Source organism: Dermochelys coriacea, chromosome 13 (assembly GCF_009764565.3).
Source record: "Dermochelys coriacea isolate rDerCor1 chromosome 13, rDerCor1.pri.v4, whole genome shotgun sequence".
Taxonomy (NCBI): Eukaryota; Metazoa; Chordata; order Testudines; family Dermochelyidae; genus Dermochelys; species Dermochelys coriacea.
In genome coordinates this window covers 20,998,604-21,026,350 of record NC_050080.1, presented here as the reverse complement: position 1 = coordinate 21,026,350, position 27,747 = coordinate 20,998,604, and the positions used below count along the sequence as shown (strand labels likewise).

Here is a 27,747-nt window from a genome sequence, read left to right as displayed (position 1 = left end):
GCATATGAATGATCGAGTGCTATTTTATCACGAAGCATGGCTCTTCTTACCAGAGGGGTGCTGCCTAGAATGTCCTTTGGGCTTGAAGCTGCTTATAAGGCCTTGTCTCCACTGGTGGTGTGTAGTGTGCACATAGCTACACACCACACTGAAAAGCAGGCTGCATCCATGCTCACTGCAGGGTACAGTTACATGTGTTAGAGAGAATCTTTGGCAAAGGGCAGGCAGCAGGACACTACACTGCTAAAAAAGCACTGTAGCCATGAGTGGCCCTGCTTGACAGGGGAGAGCCATGTAAGGTATATACCACAAAGTTCTGGAGCATTTTCACTCACCTAAGCAGTGCCTCACCCTCTACACTGCTATTTATATCCATGCTGGGGGGCACACAGGGTCTATCCTCCACATGCCACCATCTGTGTAGACTCAGCCCAATAAGTGTCACACAGGAGATGACAGAACCACACTTCTATGAACCAAGATCTGCACTGAGGAACTAGGTTCCTCATTAGCCATCACCTGCCTCTCCTAGCTTGGGGAAGGAGCTGTGCCAGGGGGCTCGCTCAGCAGCAAAGTCATCCTGAAATTTCTCAGGATGTGAAAAAGTAAATGTTGCTGTCACAGCAACCTCCTCCCCACTCTGGCTGCAGTGCCTGACGTGATCCAGCACTAGCAGCAGCAGGGGCCATTACCAAAATATGGCTGCCAGTTGTACTAAAACACTTCTAGTTACCTCTCACCTCTAGTAGATATCAGGAAGTGATGCTTGTATTGGGGGGGGGGGAGAGAGCAAAGGGGCCTGGCTCATAATATTGAGGCAAAAGCTGCAGGCCAAAATTCAGAGTGATATCTCCACAAATGCTCCCCAAGAATTCCTGTGATTGTTTCAGTACCCCCCACCCAGCTCTTAAGAGGACAGTGGCCATGCTGTGGGGATGCCAGTCTGTGCATGTTTCCATAGCAGATATTTTCTCTGTGCTCAAACTGACACAAAGCTGTTCACCAAGCAGCTGTCCAAACACTCCCTGGGCACCGAGGAGCTGGAGGGGGCACCGCTGGAGAAAACCCTGGGCTCTTTGTTGCATCTTTCCCTTGCAAAGTGCCTTGAAAACCTAACTGGTGAGCTGCTTGCTAGGACTGAATGGAGCCTGCTGCCTGGGTTCCACTGTTGCAGCAGGAGGTGGGCAGGGACTGAACAGACTCTCTCCAACTCTAGAGCAACAAGGGGGGATGTGGGAATATCTTTTATTGGACCAACTCTTGTTGGTGAGAGAGATTGTCTCTCTAATATCCTAGGACCAACATGGCTACTTCTCTCCAACGCTCACATTTCTAAAGGAAAATGAGTCAGGTAGGGAGATGATGCCTTGGGATACATCCCAAACCTAACTTATCCCTAGGCCAGTCCTGTCCACTGGGACATGAGCAGGGTAGGCAGGAACTAGTGCTGTTGGGGATTGGGAATCTGCAAAAGACCACTTTGCAATCCACCCAAAAACATTAAGGCCTCCTCTGCTCCTTGGAAGCGTCAGCCCTCTGTTGGGTGCACCTGGCTGCTAGACCAAGGGACTCCCTTCTTGGATTCCCCCAGTAGTGCCCCCAGGGTACCTGCATGACTATCCCAGAATCCCCACTCCAGCAACAGACCAGGAGGAGAGGAAATTAGACCAAGTTGCTACTGCACTGAAAAAGAGCCAAGCAGTTTATTTTGCTTCCCCTTCGGTGTGACACCTCCCCTAGCCCATCCCAGAGGCTAGTACAGATAGGGAGCCAGCAGTCCTGTTCTACCACTCCCCAGGCAGGGGAGATCTGCTCCAACCCCACCCCCTGGAAATGTACCGACATCAAGAATCAAAGGAGACCTATTCTTCGCCTCACAATCCAGCCCATCTCCCAAGGGGACAGTCACGGGAGCCCAGAGGATTTGCTTCTCTCTGCTGCAAGAAACTCCTACCAGGTAAAGGGAGATACTGAGAGGTCTGCGGAGGTATCACATAGGATTGCTGGATTTGGGAGCGGCACAAACCATGACTAAGCTGGCAGGACAACATATGGAATTGCTGGACTCCGGGCAGTCTGGAGAAGAGAGGCAGTTGCATGTATCACCAAATGGGCTGGGATACTGTTGAAACCCTGTATGAAGCATAGGTGGGTGTAAATCAGGCCCACAACATCCTTCTGTCAAGCTGCAGCCAGTCACCCCACTCTGCCTTCCCCTCCCCCCAGCTAGAGAGATCCCAGCAGAAATTCCTCATAGCTGCCAGACTAGCTTTGGCTAAGCCTCACTCGGACTGGCAGATGCGCCTTGGGGGATTACACACGTAGGCTCCTAAAGGAATTGAATTAATCTCGCTGTTTGTTTCATGCACTTGCTTCTCCCCTGATCTCTTTGTAATCTAGGCATGGGATTTGGGAGTTACACAAATACAGGGAGAATGAGGGCAGAGGAAAGCCAAAACTATTGCTTCCACGCTCTACATTCTGAACTCTTATCCAATGGCAGTGAGACAGCCCTAGTGAGAGGAGTGAAAGCGTACCAGACAGAAGAAGCCCCATAAACAGTTTGCACTAACTACATTACAGGCTAATGCATAAGCCAGCCACATACACAGGAGATGCCTGACCACTTGAAACCTCCCTCTACAATCTACACTAGTGCTTGACTCTTGGAAGGATGGCATTAGAAGTGGCACAGTTGAGTTCATAAAATCAGCAGCAGTTTGATACTATTGAGCCTGATTTGTAGAAGGGCAAAAGTTCTAATTCCCTGATTCAGTTTTCCCCAAAGCTCTGTGTAAATACCACATTTAGAGGTGACCGGCAAGGCGAAAAAGGAACTTGAGTTCTGCCCAGGTTTCTTCACCGAGTGGTCCCACCTTTCCTAAGGCAGGATGTACAGAAGTACTCTTCAACTAATACTTGTGCAATTCTCACCCCACTCACAAGATACTCAGTGCTACTTGCTTGGCTGGAGATATCCAGGAAAGCATCATGGATTGCACTGAGGATTCTGGGATGCCTTTTAACTTTTGCAGCAGTAGCAGGAAAGCATTTTTAAAAGACTGATTAACACTATGGCTGTGCTGCAAGCCTGGTTAGCAGGAACATGGAGCCCACATTCCTGAGTTCAGTTCATTCCATTCCATTTACTAAGTTACAGCACCTCAGCTCTTTTTGAAGGTATCTTTCCAGTGCCTGCTGTGCATCTTTTTTCTGCTTATTAGTAAAGGGCAAATAGGGAGCCGTGAGCATTTCCTGACAAGGAATGAAACCTGCCTTTCTCAGGAGGCCAAAAGGTTGTCACTCATAGCTAGGGCACTACCAAATTCATGGCTGTGAAAAATGCCTCAAACCATGAAATCTGGTCTCCCCCGTGAAATCTGATCGTGTGTACTTTTACCCTGTACTACACACACATTTCACGGGGGAGACCAATATTTCTCAAATTGTGGGTCCCAACCCAAAAGGGGGTTGCGAGGAGGGTTGCAAGGTTATTGTAGGGAGTTCACCATATTGCCACCCTTACTTCTGTGCTGCTTTCTGAGCTCGGTGGCCGGAGAGTAGTGGCTACTAGGTGGGCCCTCAGCTCTGAAAGCAACACCAGCAGCACAGAAGTAAGGGTGGCAATACCACAATGCCCCTACAATAACCTTGCGACCCCTTTTTGAGTCAGGACTCCTACAGTTACAACACCATGAAATTTCAGATTTAAATATCTGAAATCATGAAATTTATGATTTTTAAAATCCTATGACTGTGAAATTGACCATAATGGACTGTGAATTTGGTAGGGTGCTAGTCATATCTCACTAATGAGAGTCTCTCTGGTGGTAGAGATGCCAGCTTTGCTGGGCAAAGCACAAGAATGGGAAATTCATGTTTCCATAACCACACACCCCTAGTGGCCCCTGGTGCTCTAGAATAACACCCTGGGATTTCAGGGTTGGATTTTCCCCCCTTTCAGCACAAGTCCATTTATCTTTAAAATACTTGTGTTTGGGGGCAGACGTTGGCCGAGCTTTCCAGTCTCCTGAGCAATTTCAGAGAAGAGACTGCCAGGATGAGTGGTTCTAATAGAGGAGCTGATCATAATAATGCTCTTAGGAGATGTAGTAAGCAGGACTCAGCAACACTCCTACTTAAAAGGGACAGATTTCAAGGAGAAGATCTAGGAGACAAGAATTAATCAGTTTGTTATAAAAAAATTAATGGTGAATTTCATGCTCATTGGAGTGGAGGAGATGGAGGCTGAAGCATCAACCTGCCATGCAAGCTCCTCTCACCTTGATCCTGACCCCCAAGACCACAAAAGTCACAGCAAGATACAAGTACAGGGGGCAATACAGAGAGAATTTAACTGGCTGGAAGGGAAAGAAAAATACAATCCAAGTTTTGCTCTGTTATATCTTTTTCACTCCACTGAATCAAATGGAGGTCTGACTTCACACCAGGGCATAGTGTAAAGCAATTGCTTCAATCACGAAGTCATGTCTCTCCAGCTGCAACCTCCATTCCAGAACACTTAACTCATTGGCCAACCTGCCATTAAGACCCATTTTAACTCAACTGTTAGCAATGCCCCTTAGAGCCTTGTCATGTGAAAGCAGTCTGGATTTCCCTTTCTGGGGAATATCAATATAATTGCTACTAGGAGAGCGGAGCAGTTAGGGCTGTTTTGATCTGTCCATTCACCAGGCTCTCACCATAGGGACAGGATGAGCAAAGCAGCACCACTGTGATACACTTTCAAAACTAGCTTTCTGCATTGGAAGTACATAGCAAAAACAGAAAAGTGAAGCAAGTGAACTAGCAATGCCCTTATAGACTGCCCTTTCCAGAGAGTCTTCCTGTTTCTTTCCTCCCCTGGGACTTCGGCCCCAAGTCAACGTGGCTGCGGGCCATTCTCTATTTCCCGCACCCCCAGTCACAACTGCAGGCAGAGCCAAAGGACAGATTAGCTTGTCAATATAATCCCCCAATCAAATTGAAAGCAACGTGGCAGGTGGAGATTGGGAAGAAGAGCACAGGGAAACCTCACAGCTTCTCTATGAAGTTCACACCAGTGTCTTGGGGGGTAAAGGAATGGTTTAAGATTCCTATTCACTGTATGCCTAGCAGGCTGCTGGAGCACACGCCAATAGTCTTGCATTGCAAGTCCTAAACCACTTGCTCTGCTATAGCTCCTTCCATCCATGGAACTCCAGACGGTGTCCAAGGGGTGAACTAAGCCTGACAAGGCTCCTGTAAGATACATTATCCCTGTTTTACAGATAGTGGCAAATTGGGGCACCGACTTACACAAGGTCATACTGCAAGTTGTTGTGGTATTATGAAAATTGAAGAGTAATTTTTTGCTTACAAGATACCCATAGTCACATTTTTCTACACATGCCCTAACTGCAGAGTGCACTGTATGCATAAATGCTAATGAGTATACTCAGTCTCATTAGAAAAAGAGAGTACCCAGAAGAGAAAAATGGAGTTCCCTATGGGAAAACTTCAGCAGGACCCATCCCTCTCCTGATGGTCAATTGGCAAGGCAGCCATCAGACCTTAGAACATCCTCAAGGATGTGAGTATGACTAGATTTATAACTTGTGCATAAGTCTTCATAGAATTTCTCTATGCTTGGGTAATCATAACTTTAATTGAAGCTTTAATAAACTTGTAAAACAGACTAGACTTTGTACTTGTGAAATCTGTGTGTGGTCCCTATCCTTGGTCTTTGTGATCCCAGGGACTTTAAATCTGAAGCAAGTAGCTAAAATGACTTTCATTCTGAGCTTGAAACCGTAGCAACCACAGCTAAACCCACAGTGTTTTAATACAACATTACTAAATTCACTTTACATTAAAATTAAAGGCTACAAGGGTAATATTCCAAAATACAAATATTAAAGAAAATATTTGGTGCCACAAAGCGGCCCAGTTGTGTACTGCAATGTTAGAATGGTACTACCACCATAAACTCTCAATTCATGTCTCCAGGGCTAGCCTAATGGTTTTTTGTTTGGTTTTTTTTTTGAGGGGGCGGGGAAGAAGCGTGTTCCTGAATGTGTACATGGACAATATATACAAGTATATGGCACATATACAGAGAGAGACTCATACCTTGTCTCTCATTTCAGCTCTCCCTGGCATATGGCATTCACTGGCAGCTAAGGAGTTCTTAAGAGGATATGGAACATAGCTTGTCCATCTGAATAAAATGGTTTCATATAGGCATCTTAAATTAGAGCAATGCTACTGGATTCAGAAGAACCCTTACACAGATCTGGTCAGCTGTGTATAGAAAGGAAAGACCCTAGGGTTTAGGGGTTTGAGTTGGTATCCTCCATATCTCAAGCCTCACTGTTCTATACAGTATTGTGGGCTGGTTGGCAGACCCTCCACCCATGGCTGCATTTTGGTGGTGTTCTACAGTGAGGAAAGAGGGTCTGACTAGTGGTTAGGGCATGGGACTCTAAAGACACCGGTTTAATTCTCTGCTGTGCTATAGATTTTCTAGGTGACCCTGACTTAGGCCCAAATCCTCAGATATTTAGGTATTTAAATATCTTTGAGGATCTGGCCGCTAGTGCTTTGGTGTCCCATCTTTAAAAAAAGGATAATACTTCCCTACACCCTCACAGGGATGTGGTGAGGCTAAGTACACTACAGACTGTAAAGGACTGAGATACTATGGTAATGGGGACCTGTACGTACCTGAGGGAGGAATATATAACTGTAAACAGCTTTGGGTTGGGACTCTAAGTATAAATTTAGCATCACCCCAACTCATGCACACACAAATCTTTAGTTCTGCATGGTCAGAACCTCATTTTTAAATATTTGATCCAAGTCCAATCTAGTCTTAAAATAAAGAAATTCACAGCTGTCTCACCTGCTATTGTATTCAAAATTGTACGAAGGAACTATTGTGAACCAGCCGTGCAGTGAGTTATGGCAAAACAATGGCCAAATCTTGTGTCCCTTGAAGATGGTGCATGTTCTAGTGCAAGAGGAGGCTTTAACTTTACAAATATTTAAGTACGTCTCAGAGTGAAACTGGACATAGTTAGCAAAGACCATCCAAGTGTGTGTATATATTTTTAAGAGTTACATGGGCTGATTCAATCCTAGCTATAATTGTTATTTCCAGAGCAAAAGCATTAGTTTTCATTCACTTCACACCATAACTGCCTAACGGCAGGCATTTCACTAGTACTAGGCCTGTTTCCCATCAAGGTTTACTCACTGAGCAGAACACAACTCCTGGGGCAATAGTGTTGTGTCTTCATTTGGCCAGTTAGATGTGAGTGAGCTCGCATAAGATTATTGCGGTACATGACAGCGCAGTCCTGCAATCAGAGAACAGATGCACTACGCTCCCTTGGAGTATCTGCATATGAACAGGTGATGGTGGCAGGGTTCTTTTATCTCACCAATGAGAAGGGCCCCAGTACCTTGTGTTAGTCAGCAGGATACTTTAAATTGGTAGTGCTGGAATAATCATGCTGCAGCCTTGCAGCTTAGCTTCATGCATGTGAAGTTATTATTATAAAGGTGTCAGACTGGTGGTTCCAAGAACTGCAATCCTCTGGTAACAGGACAGGTACAGGTGAGCAATTTTGAAAAATCCTTCTTGGTGCTTTGCCAACATACTTTGATTTTCAACTGGAAGGGATCACACTTTAGGAAGCAAAAGTACTTCAGTCTCCCTGTCCTATTTGATGATGAGACTGCTGTCAAAAACAGTACCAAATGTGAAGGATGTGTGATATAGACACTTCCTTTTGCAACCTGGGTAAGAACGTACAGCTCACAGAACTTCTCTCAGCTCATAAGTCTACTGACCTGAACTGAAACAAACACATTGTTGAGAGCATCTCTGCTATTCTACCTTATCCCCTGAGCCATCATGGCTCCTGTCTCAAAGTCCATTACCCTCTGCTATTTGACCAACTTTAAGATCTCCCTGCCATGCTTGTGGACTTTAAGTAGTTGGAAGACAACTCTCCTTACTCCTCACCTCTGCAGTGTTCTCGCTCTTGCTTTTGAGTTTTTTTTTTTTAAATAAATTGGGCAAGTATAATTTCTATGGACTCTTTTAAACCAGTGAAAAGGAAGGGGTCTCAGTGCTTTGCAATTAATTTCAGAATGTCTGAGGCTAGGTATATTTCACTTATGTCACCCATTTTTGCACTGAAGAGAGACTGAAACTTTGAAAGTAAGTTTCATGTCAGCTTTTGCTATAAGCCTGTCTACACTACCACTTAAGTAGATGTAACTTACCTAGCTCTGGGTTTTAAAAAGCCACCTCTTCCCCCTGAGCAACATAAGTTACACAGACTTAAAGCAGTGTCTCCACCACACTAAGTTGGCAGGAGAACCTCATAGCTATGTTGTCCCGACACCATAGCTTCTGCCTCTCATTGAGGTGGAGTAATTATGCCAAGGGGAGAGCGTGTCTTCACCAGATGTGCTGCAGCTGCACTGATGTAGGGCTAGTCTACACTACCGCGCTATGACTCCAGACCTCTGTAACTCAAAGCCCCACACTGTACCTTTGGACAAGCCTGGTGGGGGAATGGATCCTATTTTAAAGGGATAGTGCCAACACACTCACTCACCACACTTTTTGACCACTCTTGCTAGAAGCTGTGTTGCCTCCACAGTGCTGACTGACCTTGAGTCTACATTGGAAAAATTGGTCCTTATTACTTCACCCCAGCACAGCTCCAGTGGTGGTAACAGCTATGGCCGCCATGATGCAGAAAGTACTCAGGGGGGCAGTTTCAGGCATTGCCTCCACTTGTCATCAAACTCTTCAAGTAAAGGTACCAGAGACCTCTCTTCACTACAACTTCCACCAGTGGTGCTGCATATCATGAATTACAGGTCTCACTTTTGCTAATGTGCCCATATCCTGAATACTAGATTTCAAGCTCTAAGGGAAGGTCAAAACAAACACACGCACGCAGAGTTCAGGGCTGCAACTTGGATGAGGTCCTAAAGCCACGTGTAAAACAGTTTAAACCCTACAACCTGAATCAACATCAATCAATGGACAGCACCAGTGTTCGGGGAGTTATGTGTCACAGGACAAACCTTGGTGTAGACTCCTGAACCACTTTTTTGGAGGTTTTACAGCAGCTTGTTTTGAGAACAGAATGTGGAGTGGGACAGAAAAGGTCAGAAAACATTACTCATTCAGCTGCCTTAGTCCAGGGATAGTGAATGCATCACAACTGGCACAAGTCCATTAGACCAAAGTTTATAAAGCTTTATTGAACATTAACAGCTGTGCAGTGAACAAACAATACAATGGTCTGGAAGTTTCACAGCTGGTTTTCGTTCTAACGTCCCATGAGAGAACAGCAACCATTTCTGCTGTTCTCCAGTAGACGCTTGTGTGGAGACAAATGGATGGCATACAGGAACATAACTTTGAAAGTTTATAGACCCAGTGTATGTCAAGAACTGGTTAAGTTTCTCACAAGCAAACATTTGCCCCAGCAAGGAACACCATTTCCTCTGGGAGCTCCTGCTATGCATTGGAACAGATGATCAGGAAAGAAAGCAGTACAGCAAGTGCCACTAGGGAAACCTCCCTTCGGCTCCCCAAAACCAGCCTGCCAGGAGAGAATAGAGATCCCAGGACTGCTCACTAGCCATTTATTGCTCCCTCCCTCCATTGCACATTCCCAGTGGCTGGTTTGCTTAGGACAAAAGAAAATGCACAGACAGCCCCGGCCTGCAAACACTGTCAGTTAAATGGATACAACCATTTGCTATTTTGAACCACCCCACATCATGCTTACTAAAAACTTTGAATCCTCCCTCCCTGTTCTCTCCTCATCATTTCAGCTAGGAATGCTGACAGTTTTAAACTAACAGTGAAATTAAAACAACCCCAAACACCACAGCAGAGCATGCTTTGTATCCAAAGAGTCAAGACCTCAGTAAACTGGAAATCCAGCAGAGAGAGGCAGGTTTTGATGCCTGTGAGAAGCGCTTTAAAAGCAGCATCATGACAACTCCAAGTTTTTTCAGTTATGATCTGGGAGAATGCAAATAGTTCAGAAAACAGTTGGGCAGTGCACATTTTTCAATTTGGCATGATGAGCAGAAGATGACGACTCAGCAGTCTCTGGCTCCAGCAGCTTTCAGCTAAGTGCATCTGTTAGCTGTTGCAAGTCCCCTTGAACAGCAGTGCAAAGACTACTAGCTTCCCCGCAAACAGCAACCTGGAAACTCTTCTATCTGCTTCAGCAGAATTGGTGGGCCCAAGGCTCCCACAGAGACAGCTGTGGCCTTATACAGACAATTGAGAGACCAACACAGATGACCACCACGCAACAGCTGGACAGGTCCTCCTTCCACCACTTCTCAGAGGGGAGGGCCAGTGTACATTCCCAGAAATAAGGGAAGGGAAAACATAAAACTCTTCTGCTTCTAAAAGCAGGTAGCAGTGCCAGAATTCACACAGTAAACAACTGACATCAAATATCATATGCAAAGTAGGAGGGCTGGTCAGGAATTTGCCGCAGTAGTCCACACACGTTATAAAAAACAGGCTGCTTGTAGTCCAGTCACATGCCTAGCAAGCCCTCCCTCCCCCCCCAACCCCCTCTTTAAAAGCAAAACCAGAGCTGTCAGCAAGCTGGAGGAACTTTTAGGTACCAACTATGCTGGGATCATGAGCAGACTCGGGCAGTTGGGAACCACTGCAGTGATACAAGAAGCAGTTCCCCCAGCAGCTGTAGCAGATGAGGAACAAGGCTGCCAGGAAGACCAAGGCACAGATTGTGCATGGCTTCCGCTCCAGGAGGAAACTCAGCAGATAGAAGCCCATGAACATTGAGTGACTGAACCATAAAGCCGGGTTGAGGGGCTTAGGAATGAGGAGGACAGGCAGTAACCACTGAAGGCAGTACATAGCGGCTGGCAGGCAGGGACCCAGGGATAGCAGCAATCAGAAGCACTCCTAGAACTTTTTCCTGCAGCTCCTCAGGTGAGCAGGATTCCCAACACTGTTCTGTAATGTGAAGATAAAGCTTTAAAAAGAAAAAAGAAAAACAGTTGGGATTAGAGTAATGTGCTAGAGAGGCCAACACCAATTCTCCTCATACACCGAGTCACTTATTTGCTCCCAATCTACTATACACTGACAATCACGGCATTGTTTTAACATGGTTTAGTATTAGGAATTCCTCACACTGAGATCTAAGGCTGCACTACAGTCTCCCGGGGAAATGGTGGAAACACCACCAACTAGTACATAACATTAGATAAAACATTACAAAAATGTACAATGGAGGGGCAAGCCTGCATCGACAAGGAGATGGATTTGGTCTAACTTCCTGGTCAATGCTTCTTTCTCAAAGGCCAGCTATTATCTGTGTCACTGGCTCAAATTCTAACAAAGTTGTAAAAAACCCAGTCCCTTTGTGCAGTGTGGGAGGCTAGAGGGAAAGCAAAGGATTCCATGGGGAAAGACTAGAGCAGTTGGTTTTCCTACTAATGTGTATGCTCAGCTGAAACTGTCCAAAGAGATTTGGAACGTGGTGTCAGCAAGTACACTTTACAAAGATCACCGTACAGTGGTTTTGTGGGAAGTAATGGAAGACAAGGAACAGAATCTAATTTTGCTTCCAAAGGGGAAATCACATCTGTCTAATAGGCACATCTGGAAAAGTGGTTCAGCATAAGGCTGACGGCACGTGAGTGGGACTGTGATGATTGATAAGAGCTTCACATCTGAACTGAGGATGGGATCACGGGACTCTCTCCTTTGCCAGGTTGCTTCTTGCTTTCCTGTCTGCACTTAAAATGGGAGAATTCTACCGAGTCTGCTCTACCGTCCGGCTTGTCATTCCTTTGCTCAGCAGCTGAAAACCCAGAGTCAATTTCACACAGATGCAGGTACTGCAAAGAAAGCCCTTGGGGAGGAGGTAAAAAGCAACAGTGAAACTCAGTTTCTCTCAGCAACTTCTTAAGATCTTAGAAAAGGGAAAGCTGGGGTGGAGGTCAGATAAAGATGCCTTTGTGGCATTTGGACACATTGCTGAAACACTTATCTTGAACCCATCCATGTACCATCTCCTCTCCACACACATGGGTCCATTAAGAAGTCCCCCCGCCCCAAACGTAGTATGCATCTTCTAATGCAGCATTCTGACAGCAGAGATCCCAATCATGCAACATGAAATTCAAGCCATGTGTAGCTAAACTCTGAATGATGACAGCATGCACACTACACTACAATGAGAAAGACTGTAAATCCTTCAGGCAGACACAGTCTAAGCCAGAAACACACATTCAGATCAGACAAAATACACTGATGGATCAGATATGGGACAATCTCAAAATGATAGTGTTTATACATAAACACAGAATTTCCTTCCTTGGATTATCATAATAAAACCACGTGAAAGCAGCATGTTTTGAGAAGGCATCTGAATGAGAGGGTGGCCAACCAGAATACTAAGTTGCACTCACTCCTCCCTTCAACAGATCAGCAGCAGCCACAGTGAGCAATCTAAGCAGCTCAAGCTAGAATACATAGCTCTAGATTCAGATCCTTGGATGACAAATTCTAAGTACTTTAGAAAGGAGGATATATTTTCAGTTTACAGATGGGGAAATGGATAGAGAAAGAGGATTTTGAGACTTACGCAAGATCACAGAGCAAGTCAACGATAGGATTAGGGTACTAGTCCTGGTTCTGATTCCTTGTCAGTATCTTGGTGAAACAATACACACAAGGTGCCGTGCTGGTAAAGGGAAAAATGAAGACACAGGCAGCAGATCTCTCCACAGGGCTAATGAGAACATTTATACAGCACCTTTCATCTCACAGTGCTTCATAACTACATTTATACAGCACAGCTGAAAGGGATGGCAGGCAACCAAGGCACAAAAGGGCAAGGGAAAAATGTGACCAAGGACAACAGGACAAGCTGTTAGAGAGCTGCAAGGGGTTCTAATGTTCATGCAGAGCAAACACGTTCTTGGTTTATAAAGGCTTGTCCTAAAGATCCTTCTTCCTTCAAACACTAAGCTGCATGGTTCTCTCTTTGTGTCAGAGGGAAGAAGGGCTGAGCCGAGCCAGGCAGGAATAGAAACTGTAGTTGCAGGGGGACTAGTGGGACAAAGAAGCTGAGAAGATAAACAACGTATTCCCTTGGCTAAAACTAGAAGAGAAGGATGGGATTTCCTGGCTAGGGGAGCGGGGATGAGGAGGGAAGATGGGGCTGCATGAAAAAGTCAAAACACGGCCACAAAGAAAATGGTTTTCTGCCAAAAGAGAGTGAAGTCATAATAAAGATTAAGAAGTTCCCAGGCATGTTTGAGTACCTGCTCCTCCAGCAAAAGCTGGGAACAGATTCCGGGCTCATATGCAACATTCTCCCCATGCCACCAGCGAGAGGGTGCATTTTAATAGTGATGAAAGAGGAGGCAGCCCATTCATCTCCATCCCGGCAGACAGCACATCAGCATCAGTGTTTTAGAGTATTCCTGGAGAAAGCATGGGGTGCTGATCCTGGGAGGGTGTGGTGGAGAGGAGAGAGAGTACTGTCCAGCAGAGAGCAGGGAGGTGGGCGTTATTTTATCAGTACAACTAATGAGCTTATTTTCAGGCCTCACAATTACTTAGTTGTTTGTTTTACATGTCAGTATTTTCTAGTGGTTAGAGCCAAGAAATAGGAATCCGACTCCCAAGTTTTTATTCATGCTTCCGGCTGTGTCCATGGGCCATAGTTAGTTAATAAGATAATACTTACCTATATGACAGAGGTGCAGAAGGGCTATTAACCTTTGTAAAGCATGTTGAGAACCTCAGATGAACGTCATTATAGAAGCAAAGTATTAGTTAGTTCCTCCCCAGGGTAAGTGTTGACAGAAGTGAGCTAGCAGCTCAGCTCCCATGGGAGTGGAGCAGTTAAGTCACTGCTCTTCTCCCTACTCAGACACTCGCTTTTCATTCCTATCTATTCAAACATATGGTAGATAGTAGGCAGTAAAACAATTGTGGTAAGTCAGTGCTCTCCTTGAATCCTTCTAAACTGCTCCATATCATATGCACAACATGAATCTTATTGTTACTTATATAGCAACTTTTGTCCTCATGTACTCCCCAAAGCACGTTATAAGCTTAACGTTATATAAAGTATACACAAAAATCACTATTTCCACCAATGGATTTCAGTGTATTGAAGCACATGGTACAGCCCTTTAAGGCTGAGAGCTGTAGTTGTAGGTCACATGTTTGCTCCTAGTCATGTGCCTAAAGGCACTCTCTCTTAGGCAGAGAAGCAGCCAGAGGAAGGGGGCGATCTCTGTACCCTGTACCCATCAGGTGGAAAGCATGACAAGAAGACACCTACAGGGAGCAGAAGCTGGCTGGAGAGAAACCTCAGCAGAGTAGGGCTGTGAAGTCCTGGAGACAAATGCTAATGTACGACCCTGAGGGGTAGTGAGACTATATTGGGTTGCTTTATTGAGACACCAAGATTCAAAACATAAGAGCTTTGAGCAAAGGAACTAGAATTACGCATTAGTCTTGAGCATGGATTCCACCTTCCCTGGTTGGTGGATCAGCTGTTAACAGTAACAAGTACTTTTTTCCACCTCTTTTCCCCCACCCACCCAAGTCCAATGTGGCTATGAGAGTGTCCCATGGGGACTTTGGTCATCTTAGCCATATCACCTTTCTTTTACTAAAAGGTGAAATACTAATTTTGTTTGTGGTCTTTGACACACAATTTCTTATCTAAGTTACAAGAGTATTTTAGAAGTGTCCAACTCTGCCTAGACTCCTAAGCAATAGTCTGAGGCAGGGACACAGCAAGCACACCAAATCCCCACCCAATTTTCTCTTTTTCCTCAAGGAAGCTACAGTTATCTGCTCTTGACCAAGAGGAGTAGATTGCCAGGTACTGACAGCAAGTTATTAACTGCCATACACCAATATTTCATTGTCTGTGCTTCCCCTTCTCACAATGGCATCCTGCTTCTTCCAAACCTGCTGATCTCATTCACCTCAGACTCATCTTTCATTGACTCCTTGGATAAGATGATGCACTGTCATCTTTACAGATTGCAGTCCTTATAGTCACTCTCATCTGTCAGCCACTCTTGTTAGTCATTCCAGAAACAGTGACTCCTCTGAAACCGTCACAGCTGTTAGGATCACTAAGTTTAACTTTACACCCCAAGTCAGAGGCGCACAAAAAACTGCCTGACATTCTCACTGCACTCAACAATTCACTGTTTCTTTCTATGATCTCCAGGCAGCGCATTGGAGTCTCCTATCCTAGAGCTCCTGTAATACCCTCAGGGTCTGAGCCACCCACCACATCAGAGCTAAGCAAATACAAATGGTTTTCCACAGACAGTCGCTCATGCTCATTAATGAATCCACGCCAGTCATGCTCACATTCTTTCTACTTGCTCCCATGAACAACATTTAAGCACCAAGGGGATAATGGGGTTATGGGAATAGCCAGCATGGATTTGTCAACAAAAAATGATTCCCAAATTAATCTAATTGCCTTCTTTGACAAGGTTACTGGCCTGGTGGATTGGGAGAAGCAGTAGATGAGATGTATCTTGATTTTTGTAAGGGTTCTGACAGTCATACATGACAGTCTCATAAGCAAACAGGGGAAATGTGGTCTAGATGAAATAACTAAAAGGGGAATCACAACTAGCTGAAAAACCGTACTCAAAGAGTAGTTATCAATGGTTCTCTGTCAAATTTGGGGGATGTATCCAGTGGGGACCCACGGGGTATGTCCCAGGTCCAGTATCACTCAATAATTTCATTAATGACATGGATGATTGAGTGGAGAGTACACATCAAATTTGAAGATGATACCAAGATGGGAAGAGTTGCAAGCATTTTGAAGAATGATATTGGCAAATTGGAGAATTGGTCTGAAATCAACCAAATTTAAATTCAATAATGACAAGTATACAGTCCTACACTTAAGAAGAAAAAAGATCAAATGCACAACTACAAAATGGGAACAACAGGCTAAGTGTACTGCTGAAAAGGATCTGGGGGTTATAGTAGACCACAAACTGAATATGAACGTGATGCAGCTGAGAAAAAAGCTAAAATTCTGGGGTCCACTAACAGGAGTGTCATGTGGAAAACATAGGAGGTAATTATTCCTTTCTTCTCAGCATAGGTGAGGCCTCAGCTGCGTCCAATTATAGCCACCACACTTTAGGAAAGAGGACAAATTGGGTGAGTCCAGAGGAGAGCAACAAAATGATGAAAGGTCCAGAAAACCTGACCTATAAGAAAAGGTTAAAAAAAACTGGGCATGTTTAGTCTTGAGAAAAGAAAGTGGAGAGAGCACCTGATAATCTTCAAATACATTAAGGATTGTTATAAAAGGGTGTTCTCCATATCCACTTGAAGTAGTAATGGGCTTAATTTGCAACAAACGAGATTGAGGCCTGGTCTACACTACAAAGTTAGGTCAACATAAACCACCTTGCATCAACCTAGCTGCACATGTGTCTACACTTAAAATTTGTCTCCTACTGATGTAAGCATCTTGTTACAGTAACATAGTAACACCAATTCCATAAGGGGCGCTGAGCCATGGTCAATGTACTGAGCTCCACACAGTGTGAATATAAACACTGCTTTACTTATGTTGACCCTAACAGTTCTTCAGCAGCTGTCCCACAATGACTGACACTGACTGCTCTGGTCACAACTGTGAACTCCACTGCCGACAAGTCATGGAGACCAGAAGGCCTCCCCTTCCCCTTGTGAATTTCTGAAGTGCCTTTTCTTGATTGTTCCAGTTGGCGGGAACACCTAGCAGCTCTCCATTGTTGCATAAAACTCCCTAGCTGACCAGGCTGGCTACATGCTCCAGGCGCACTTCCACTTGAAGTAGACAGGAGATACTGGATCTCCTGGGCCTGTGGGGAGAAGGAGCTTTGCAAGCACGGCTACGGACCAACCATAGAAACGTGGATATCTATGAGCAGACTGCTCAGGAGATGGGGTACAAAAGGGACCAGCAGTAGTGCCACGTGAAAGGGAAGGAACTACATCAGGCATATCAGAAGGCTAGGGAGGTCAACAGTCAATCCAGTGCTGAGCCGCAGACCTGTCATTTTTACAAAGAGCTACAAGCCATATTTGGCAGAGATCCTACCATCACCCTGCACACCACAACAGATACTTCCAGAGAGCCCAAGCCATGAGCAGCAAGGATGATGGGGGACATGCGACCTGGGGGTCCTGCTATGCCACAAGATAGGACCTGTTTGAGACTCCACAGCACTCCAATCAGTTGAGAATGGGCGAGCCTAATGCAGGGGAAGGAACCCTGTGTAAGTGGGTACATTACAGTGATGACACCTCCAAATTAACAGGACACAGCTATTGACTTTTCATTAATTTGCTTGTACTAGAAGAGGTAGTGGTACAACAAAGAGGTAGCGCTGTTATTTGTTTTTCATTCCCCTGTAAAGTTAGGTAAGGGAGGGGGCTATGCGGAGCATTTTGTTTATGTACAGAGATGTCCCTTGAATCCTCCTGAGAGATCTTGATGAAACTTCCATGGAGGTTGTCAAGGTTCCTTCCCCACTCTGAACTCTAGGGTACAGATGTGGGGACCTGCATGAAAGACCCCGTAAGCTTATTCTTACCAGCTTAGGTTAAAAACTTCCCCAAGGTACAAACTTTGCCTTGTCCTTGAACAGTATGCTGCCACCACCAAGCGTTTTAAAACAAAGAACAGGGAAAGAAACCACTTGGAGACATCTTCCCCCAAAATATCCCCCCAAGCCCTACCCCACCTTTCCTGGGGAAGGCTTGATAAGAATCCTCACCAATTGGTATACAGACCCAAACCCTTGGATCTTAAGAACAATGAAAAATCAATCAGGTTCTTAAAAGAAGAATTTTAATTAAAGAAAAGGTAAAAGAATCACCTCTATAAAATCAGGACAGTAAATACCTTACAGGGTACTCAGATTCAAAACATAGAGAATCCCTCTAGGCAAAACCTTAAGTTACAAAAAGACACAAAAACAGGAATATACATTCCCTCCAGCACAGCTTATTCTACCAGCCATTAAACAAAAGAAAATCGAACGCATTTTCTAGCTAGATTACTTACTAATTTAACAGGAGTTGGAAGACTTGCATTTCTGATCTGTTCCCAACAAAAGCATCACACAGACAGACAGACAGAACCCTTTGTTTCCTCCCCCACCCCACCCCTACTCCAGATTTGAAAGCATCTTGTCCCCTCATTGTTCATTTTGGGTCAGGTGCCAGTGAGGTTACCTTAACTTCTTAACCCTTTACAGGTGAAAGGGTCTGGCCTCTGGCCAGGAGGGATTTTATAGCACTGTATACAGAAAGGTGGTTACCTTTCCCTTTATATTTATGACAGAGGTACTCTGCAATCCTCTCCCAAACATTTCTATGATGGCAGCCTTATTTCTTCCTCTATCACAGGACACTTCTCCCACACTAGTCAATGCTAACTTCAGCAGGCACCATTGCAGCACACAGACTAGCAGCATACAGATCTGTGCAACTTTGGGACACCACCAGCACTTGTGCTTTCCGTGCCTTTGTTACCTTCAGGAGTGAAATATCAGCTAAAATCATCACTGCCTGTGGAATATGGTACTAGTATTCAGTACCAATACCCTATACTCTTAGTTTCATACAACCAAGCATTTGCCTCGTTTTCCTCACCCCTGGAGGGCCATACTCACTATGGCTGGTCCTGAGAGCAGTGGCTTGCTCAAGCACTCCAAAGCAGAAGCGTCAATATACCTGTCTTGTTTAAAACATTGCAGGAACAAGGAAAGAGTTCTGAATCTTAGCTTTCACTTTACATTGGAACTATAGCTCTGTGTTTTATCAGCAGCTTTTGTCATTGCGGCTTTGAGGACTTCCCCCTTAACACCCATTGAACAACTAAGCCAAATATGGAGGAAAAAGAAGAGGCGTTCAGGGAGAGTTTCCAAGCCAGTGCTGCGTCGCACCATGAGCAAAGAGCCTGGAAGGTGAATGTTGCAGATAGCCCAGAGAAGGAAAGAGTGGACAAGAGAAAGGCCTAGGGGTCCCAGCAGGAAAAAGAGAGGTATATGTACCAGGACATAACGGGGCTTCACTGGCAGCAAACAGATGCTGCAGACTCTTGTGGACCTACAGGTTCAACAATTCTGGGCTCACCTCCTTTGCAGGCCCTGGAGAACCTAATTACAATGTGCACGCACACACCCCTACATACCAGGTGTTTTCAGAGGCCTCTTCCCTACCCAACATTCCACCTGGGTGACATTAAAGGACAACCAATGCTTCACATACACTGACCTGTGAATGCCACAGTTGCTGTATGTGGATGTAAAATGGCCATGGATGTTCTTTCCCATTGTTAATAAAATTAATGGAACAGAACACAAGTTTTTAATGTATTTGCTTTTAAGTTCCACAGACTTTTCTTTACACTGGTTCTATTACTGAATAAAATTCTATTATTTGGAAAATAATTCATTTTTATTAGTTCACAAATATATGCTGCAGAGTGCCAAGCAGTTCTGAAATCACCCACTTGTTACTGTACAGTGTAACAACTCATAGGATCAGTGGCAAACAGTGTAATATCAAATGTATAGCATTTGATATCATAGGTGCACTGACAGTGGTATATTCATAGATGTACACCAAGCGCCACACAATTCTTAACAGGCCCCAAAACAGCAGGGCCTGGTAGAGCACAGTACACCACAACTCATTACTGTGGCTTACTGTTTAAATGCTCTTTCAAAGCCTCCCTGAGCTGTACAAGTTCCTTGTATCTGGCTGCTCAAACACTGCAGACAGCTACTCCATCTCGACCCTTTGCCCCAGCAGCAACTTTTCCCCTTTGTTTCACTCATATTATCCAGAACACCAGGCAGCTTTAACTAGGACCTACCAAATTCACTGTCCATTTTGGTCAATTTCATGGTCATCGGGTTTTAAATATCGTAAATTTCATGATTTCAGCTATTTAAATCTGAAATTTCAAGGAGGTGTAATTGTAGGAGTCCTGACCCAAAAAGGAGTGGGGGGGGTCCCAAGATTATTGTAGGGGGAGATCTGCAGCACTGCTACCCTTACTTCTGTGCTGCTATTGGGAGTGGTGCTGCCTTCAGAGTGGGGCAGCTGGAGAGCGACGGCTGCTGGCCAGGAGCTCAGCTCTGAAGGCAGAACTGCTGCCAGCAGCACCAAAGAAGTAAGGATGGCATGATATGGTATTGCCACCCTTACTTCTGTGCTGCTGCTGGCGGAGCACTGCCTTCAGAGCTGGGCGCCTGGCCAACAGCCACCATTCTCCGGTTGTCCAGCTCTGAAGGCAGCACAGAAGTAAGGGTGGCAATACCATGACCCCACTAAAATAATCTTGTGACACCCCCCTGCAACTCCCTTTCAGGTCAGAACCCCCAATTTGAGAAATGCTGGTCTCCACCATGAAATCCGTGTAGTATAGGGTAAAAGCACACAAAAGACCAGATTTCATGGGGGGAAACTAGATTTCACAGTCTGTGACATGTTTTTCATGGCCAAGAATTTGATAGGGCCCTAGCTATAACCAGTGGGATATTTTTCTCACTGAAATCCAGTCTTGAGAGTAAATACTAACATCCCTTCAATCTACCAAAGCGCATTCAACTGTCATTCTGCACCTGCTGAGCCAGTAGTTAAATCTTTCCTTGGTGCTCTCAAGGTGGCCGGTGTATGGCTTCATGAGCCAGGAAACAAGGGATAAGCTGAGTCCACTAGGATCACTACTGGCATTTCATCATCACCTATGGTAATCTGCCAGTTGGGAAAGAAAGTCCTTCCTTGTAGCTTTCTGAACAGTCCTGTGTTCTTAAAGATGTGAATGTCATGCACTTCCCTAACCAGCCAATGTCGGTGAAGCATTCCTTGTGATCCACCAATGCTTGCATAACCGTAGGAAGGGAGCACTGTTATGTACTCTGTGGCAAAGTGGTCTGGTGCCAAAATAGGGATGTGTATGCCATCTATCACTGCAATGCTGCAAAATCCATCCACTGTGTTCTGCACATTGCCATGAGTCACTGTCCTGTGTAGCAAGAGACGATTAATGGCCCTGAACACTATCAGGACAATGGCCCCCACAGTGGATTTTCCAACTCCAAAATTATTTCTCATTACTACTGGAAGCAATCTGGCCGTGCAAGTTTCCACAGTGCGATCACCACTTGCTTCTTCTCTGTCAGTGCAGATCTCATTTCAGCGTCCTATGCTGGAGAGCTGGGGCAAGCTTGGTATACAGATCCAGGAATGTGGCCTTGCACATCCGAAAGTTCTGTAGCCACTGCTTGTCACCCCAAGCCTGCATTACGATGCGATCCCACCAGTCAGTGCTTGTTTCTCAGACCCAGAAGTAGCACTCCACCATCTTCAGCTGCTCTGTAAATGGCACCAACAACTTTGAATTGGTTCTCACTACATCTCACAGCAGCCTATCCTCCAAGAAACTCTCATGTTCCCCACTGATTCGATTATTCTTACAGATCTGCAAATACCAGAGAATCACGTGCAACACTTACAATAATGCAGAGCTGTGCAAGCTCCATGCTTCTGTCAGAGATGGCAGACAGTGAGGAGGACAGGGCATGTTATAAGAACACCTATCGGGGTGGTCTCGGTTTACTTGGTCCTGCCTCAGCGCAGGGACATGGACTTGACTTCTTGAGGTGCCTTCCAACTCTATGTTTCTATGATTCTGTTATTCAAACCACCAAGGTCTAACTTAACAGGAACAATTTTAAGATTCACATGCATAAGTACTTGCACATTGAGGGAGTCAGGAACAAAAACAATATTATGAATTATCTAACCAGTCAAAAGTAACCAGCACTGCTCAAATTTTAAGTATTTGCAATGAAGTATTCAAAAAGCTATGAGAATAAATACATTTGATGAGCTTGTGATCTATTCCTGGATAGTCTACAAGCAGAAAAGGCTTAATTCATCATAACTTTAGTTGTAAGGTATTCATTAAGCTATAGTCCCTATATATTAGTCCATGGATACCCATTTTATATCACCTCTCTTCTGCAGAGAGAGTGTGCCACTCCCAATTACCTTAGGGCTTTACTTACCCCGACTAGTGAAAGTCAGCTCTGATTATCCCCACTGAACACCCCAAGGAAGCGCTCAGTGGTAATCTTATTCAGCCCTCATTAGGGTTGCTGTTAAGCAGGTGTTGGTCCAGAGGGAAGACAAAACTTAGGTTCCCTCCCAGCATGGTAGTCAAGTTGACACCCAGTTTGACAGTTGAAAGGCTTTACAGCAAGAGATCACTCATGTACCAGCAAGAAGTTGGTCAACTATTCAGCTTTTTAGAAATCCAAACCTCTCCCTGGAATTTAGAGGCACCAGGTGTCTCGAGTAAATGAGATCTCCCAAGTTAATTCTGCAAAGTTCACATATACTCATGCCAGAACTGCACAACCAAGCACTTACATATAGATTTACATGTTCAAAACATATTATGAACATCAATCCATTCTCACACAGCACCCCCAAGAGGTAAGAACATTCTCCCCATTTTATAGATGGGGAAAATGAGACTAAGTGACTTGCCCGAAGTCCTGATTGTGTCACTAACTCCCTGCCCTGTGTTCACTATATCAAGTCACTTCAGGGGCTCACTATAAGATCCCTTCCTATACAGCTTACCTACAATACAGTTTCTTTTTACTACAGTTTGGCTGGAATAAAAGCCTTGTCAGGACCATGTTCTAAATTAGATCTCTGTGTAGCACAGGTTTTTCTTTTAACAGAAGATTTTGTCTCAGGCCATAGTGGCTAGAGCGTGTTTAAGAACAATTCTTAAATCGGTCCTCATACACAGTTTAGCACCCAAAACACATGGGGCCTACAATTCCTAGTAATGCACACACTGACACCCAAACCACTCCAAGAAAAAATTAAAAGTGAACCCGGAAAGTACAAGTGACAAGTTTCAGGGAGCAGGTTCAGTTTTAGCCCAGTCAGTAGCAGAATGGCTTATCTGGCATTCCACAAGGAGCCCACCCCCTCTTTTTTTTGGCATTGTTGGGGGAAGTGTATTTTTTTTGTTTTGTTTTTTTAATTCTTCAATCCCTTGAAGAGGAGTGATTTCTGGGGGCAGTACTTATGTTCTTTGGCTGATCCTGACCATAGGTGTCCCTGCCTCCATTCTCCCAGAGGGACTACCTACCATCAAGACTCAAAATGTTCAGTTTCCAGACAAGGATCGACCCCCATCACACACTCCATTTCTCTGAGCTCTCAAACTCCTAACATTTTAATTGTGCATCTGTTCAGACATGAGCCAGACTCTGTACTAAGCAGGAGAAAGAGTAAAGCATGTACTCAATGCAGGTTTCAGATTACAGAATACAGAGAGCTGCCTAGTATTACCTTCCCCAACACCAAAAATATAGGCTATTTCAATGGCACACACACTATCCAAGGTACTTAGTTAGGAGAGAAGCAACCCTAGGAGGAAGTTATGCTTCTCCATGTTGAGTGGGTCAGGAAGAACGAAAAAGAAAACATGCATGAATAGAGTTTTGGTACTATCTATATAAAGGAGAAACTGTAGTTTTCATAACCAGCATAACCACTCCAAAAAGAGAACATGCCACTAGCTACTCAAACCATTGGTTTACAGATACTTCTGTTTTGTCAGGTGCAATAAAACTCCACCCCCACATTTCTTTACCTTTTATGAATAATTCTACTGAAAGAATTAGACGTGGTCCACACTACAGAGTTAGGTCAACATAAGGCAGCTTACGTCAATCTAACTATAACAGTGCCTACATTACAGCCTTACTCCGTCTGATGTAAGTGCCCTACTATACTGAGAGGTGTAGGGCTTATGTCAGTGTAGTTAGGGCAATATTGCATTCCTTACATGGGCTGTCGGCGTCATTCAACTCCTGGCCTCCCCAGCCAGGCTGCTGCCAACTCCCCGCCAGGAGCCCTGCTGCCCCCCAGGGTCCCAGCTCCCCACCTGGAGCATGGAAACCAAATGGACTCCAACTGCGGATCTACCTGCTGGAGGTGAGAGGCCCTAGGTGGCTGCCCAATGCCCCCAGCTAGGCTCCCAGTGTGGAGCTGTCCCCGCCCCCCCCCCCCCACACACACACATGCTTCCCCTCTTCAGTCGGTGGAAGTGATCCTGTCGAGGACAAGCACTGCGGACAGGAGGGTACTGTGGACATCTGCCACTGCAGTAATTACTGCAGTGGCTGTTAAGTCAACCTAACATAGGTCGACTTAAGCCTCTGTACCAGATGACTGAAGGATAGTTAATATAACACCAATTTTTTAAAAAGGCTCCAGAGGCAATCCTGGCAATTACAGGCCCATAAGCCTAACTTCAGGACCAGGCAAATTGGTTGAAACTAGTAAAGAATAGAATTATCAGACATACAGATGAACATAATATGGTAGGGAAGAATCAATATGGCTTTTATAAAAGGAAATCATACCTCAGCAACTTATCAAAATTCTTTGAGGAAGTCAACAAATATGCACACAAGGGTGATCCAGTGAATACGATGAAGTGAGCTGCAGCTCACGAAAGCTTATGCTCAAATAAATTTGTTAGTCTCTAAGGTGCCACAAGGATTCTCTGCTCCTTGAAGTCTTTAAACCACGATTTGAGGACTTCAATAGCTCAGACATAGGTGAGGTTTTTCGTAGGAGTGGGTGGGTGAGATTCTGTGGCCTGCGTTGTGCAGGAGGTCAGACTAGATGATCAGAATGGTCCCTTCTGACCTTAGTATGTATGAATCTATGAATAAAGTACTCCTTTTCTTTTTCCAATGGATACAGTGTACTTTGGTTTTCAGAAAGCTGTTGACAAGGTCCCAAAGGCTCTTAAGCGAACTAAACTGTCATGGAATGAGAGGGAAGGTTCTTTCATGGATCGCTAACTGGTATATATATAGATAGATAGATATAGATATAGGACTAAATTGTCAGTTTTTACAAGTTGAGAAGGGTAAATAGCAGGGTCCCCCAAGGATCTGTGATGTTCAACATATTCATAAGTAATCTGGAACAGGGGACGAACAGTGAGGCGGCAAGATATGCAAACGATACAAAATTACTCAAGACAGTTAAGTCCAAAGCTGACTGCAAAGAGTTACAAAGGGATCTCACAAAACTGGGTGACAAAATGGCAGATGAGATTCAATGCTGATAAATGCAAAAATGCACATTGGATAAAATAATTCCAACCATACATACAAAATAATGGGATCTAAATTAGCTGTTACCCCTCAAGAAAGATCTTAGAGTCATCATGCATAGTTCTCTGAAAATGTCCACACAATGTAGTGACAGTCAAACAAGCTAACAGAATGTTAGGAACCATTAGGAAAGGGATAGATAAGACGACAGAAAATATAATTATGTCACTATGTAAACCCAAAGCATACCCAATCTTGAACACTTCAGTTTTAGTCACCCCATTTCAAAAAAGAGATATATCAGAAGTGGGAAAGGTGCAGAGAAAGGCAAGATGATTAGGAGTATGGAACAGCTTTCGTAAGAGGAGAGATTAAAAAGACTGGGACGCTACATATTAGAAAAAAGATGATGCGGGAATATGATAGAAGTCTATAAAATCATGAATGGTGTGAAGTATTATTTACCCCTTCACATAACTAGGGGTCAGCCGACGAAATACACAGGCAGCAGGTTTAAAACAAACATGTCACAACACAACAGGGTCAACATGTGGAACTCGTTGCCATGGGGTGTTGTGAAGCCCAAAAGCATAACTGAGTTCAAAAAAGAATTAGAGAAGTTCATGGAGGATAGGTCCATCAATGGCTATTAGCCAAGATGGTCAGGGACACAATCCCATGGGGTCCCTAAATCCCCAAGTGCCAGAAGCTGGGACTGGATGACAAGTGATGGATCACTTGAAAGTGCCCTGTTCTGTTCATTCCCTCTGAAGCATCTGGCACTAGCCACCATCAGAAAACAGAATACTGGGCTCGATGGATCATTGGTCTGACCCAGTATGGCCATTCTTATGTTCTTAAGATTGGCACTTCATGCTATCTACCTGTCTCTGAAAGGAGAGAGAGAGAGAGAGAGAGAGGACTGAGATACGTAGAAGAGAATGACAGCATGGAAAAAAATAGTAAATGCATTTTAATTTTTCCACTGTAAATTATAGATAATCATTGCATTACTAAAAAAAAAGTTATGTTGAGAGCGCACTGAACTACCACACAAATAATTAACCCACCATTGGGCTTCAGGTGACAGTACTGTCTCCCTATCACAATCTTAAGGAGAAAGATCAAATCAAAGTAGTCATCAAAACAGCTGCACATTTAATCATTTGTCATGTCATCCATCTATGCTTGCCTCTCAGCAGCAGGATTAACATATCATCCACTGAAATGAATTATATGCCTGTTATCATTAAAACACATTTTCTACATATTTGTTCAGTGCAGAGGGCCATACCAGCACTGCCTTGCCACCCTAAAGAGCAGCCAAGTTACAAGCACGGTCCAGCAATAGCAAAGGAATTGGATACAATACATAAACAGGAAACAGATCTACTGCTGTGTGACTGTCAAATTTAGCCCAGACTAGTTTTTATGAGGAGAGGTGTGCACAGTTATTTGTGGTTTTTTTGTTTTTAAAAAACAAAAACAAAAAAAAAAATAGAAAGCCAAGAACTGGAATAAGGGAGATCTACAGACCCAAGGGACATGAAGGGGATAAGAAAAGAACCAGATGACAGATGATCCCAAGATGGGAAAGTATTTCTATCCGTCAAATGGATCAGCAAAGAAATGGCAACAGAGGCCTCATTCCAAGCCCCTCACGCCGCACTTATCTGGGCCACACTTGCACTTCGCATGTCAGGTCTGGGGAAAGCCTCTAACGGCCCCACAGCGGATCTTTGCAGAGAACAGGAGTCTGCCCCGCCCCCCGTTACATATCACGGGAGAGCCCAAGGCAAGGGAGACAGCGCGGAGTCCGGGCTCCAGAAGTCACCACCGCCCTCGAGCAAAGGGAGACCCTCTCGCCGGCTCTGGGAGACCGAGGCACGGAGCCAGCGCGGCGGGGCGAGTGACGGGAGCCGCGCCCGGCGGGCCCGCGGACCCCAACGCGCTGAGGGAGCCCCGGCGAGGCCAGGCCCAGGGGCGGGCAGGGCCCCCCTCCGCCCGTCTGCAGCGGGGACCCTGCCTCCCCCGGGCCGGGGGCCGCCCTAGACCTCAGAAGCCCCCGGGCGGGCGGACGCTCGCGACCCCGTTACCTGCGCACTCCGCCATGGCGCTCTGTGCGGCCCGGACCGTGCCGCTGCTGCTCTGCCCTGCGCCTGCGTCCGTCACCCCCACAGGCCCCAGCTGGCTGCTCTCTGCCCGCGAATCGGGGGTCTCCTCTGGGGCTGCCCTTCCTACTGCCTGTCTCTATCCCGCGCCGCCTCACCCCGGTAGCCTTGCCCCCCCAGTGGGTAACACACTCCTTTACTCCTCCTCAGCGCTCCCCGGGGAAACCTGGCCCCATGTCGATGGTCTGGGCGTATTTTGATCAGGCACCGCCACGGACAGCTCCAGCTGAGTGCCGCCTGGAGATTCCGGGCTCGTGAATATGCAGCGTGCGAGGGGCCCGGGGGCGCCGCAGAGATCGCTGGAGCCTGCTGCGGGAAGCTGCAGCAG

The 27,747-nt window shown here is 45.2% G+C and overlaps 1 protein-coding gene across 2 annotated transcripts; it reads right to left on the bottom strand.

Moving 5' to 3' along the window:
- Nucleotides 1–10,584: 10,584 nt before the first annotated feature.
- Nucleotides 10,585–27,540, bottom strand: LOC119842355 (BLCAP apoptosis inducing factor). 2 transcript variants are annotated; one of them, XM_043495485.1, is made up of 2 exons: nucleotides 27,083–27,253; nucleotides 10,585–11,039 (listed from the first exon to the last, which is right to left on the bottom strand). In XM_043495485.1, exon 2 carries the CDS (start codon nucleotides 10,919–10,921, stop codon nucleotides 10,658–10,660), a length of 264 nt encoding a protein of 87 aa, XP_043351420.1. In that variant the 5' UTR covers nucleotides 10,922–11,039; nucleotides 27,083–27,253; the 3' UTR covers nucleotides 10,585–10,657. The 2 variants fall into 2 exon arrangements, with proteins under 2 accessions (XP_043351420.1, XP_038226290.1); XM_038370362.2 differs by lacking the exon at nucleotides 27,083–27,253 and adding an exon at nucleotides 27,345–27,540 and having other exon boundaries at nucleotides 10,586–11,039.
- Between the last annotated feature and the right edge of the window lie 207 nt (nucleotides 27,541–27,747).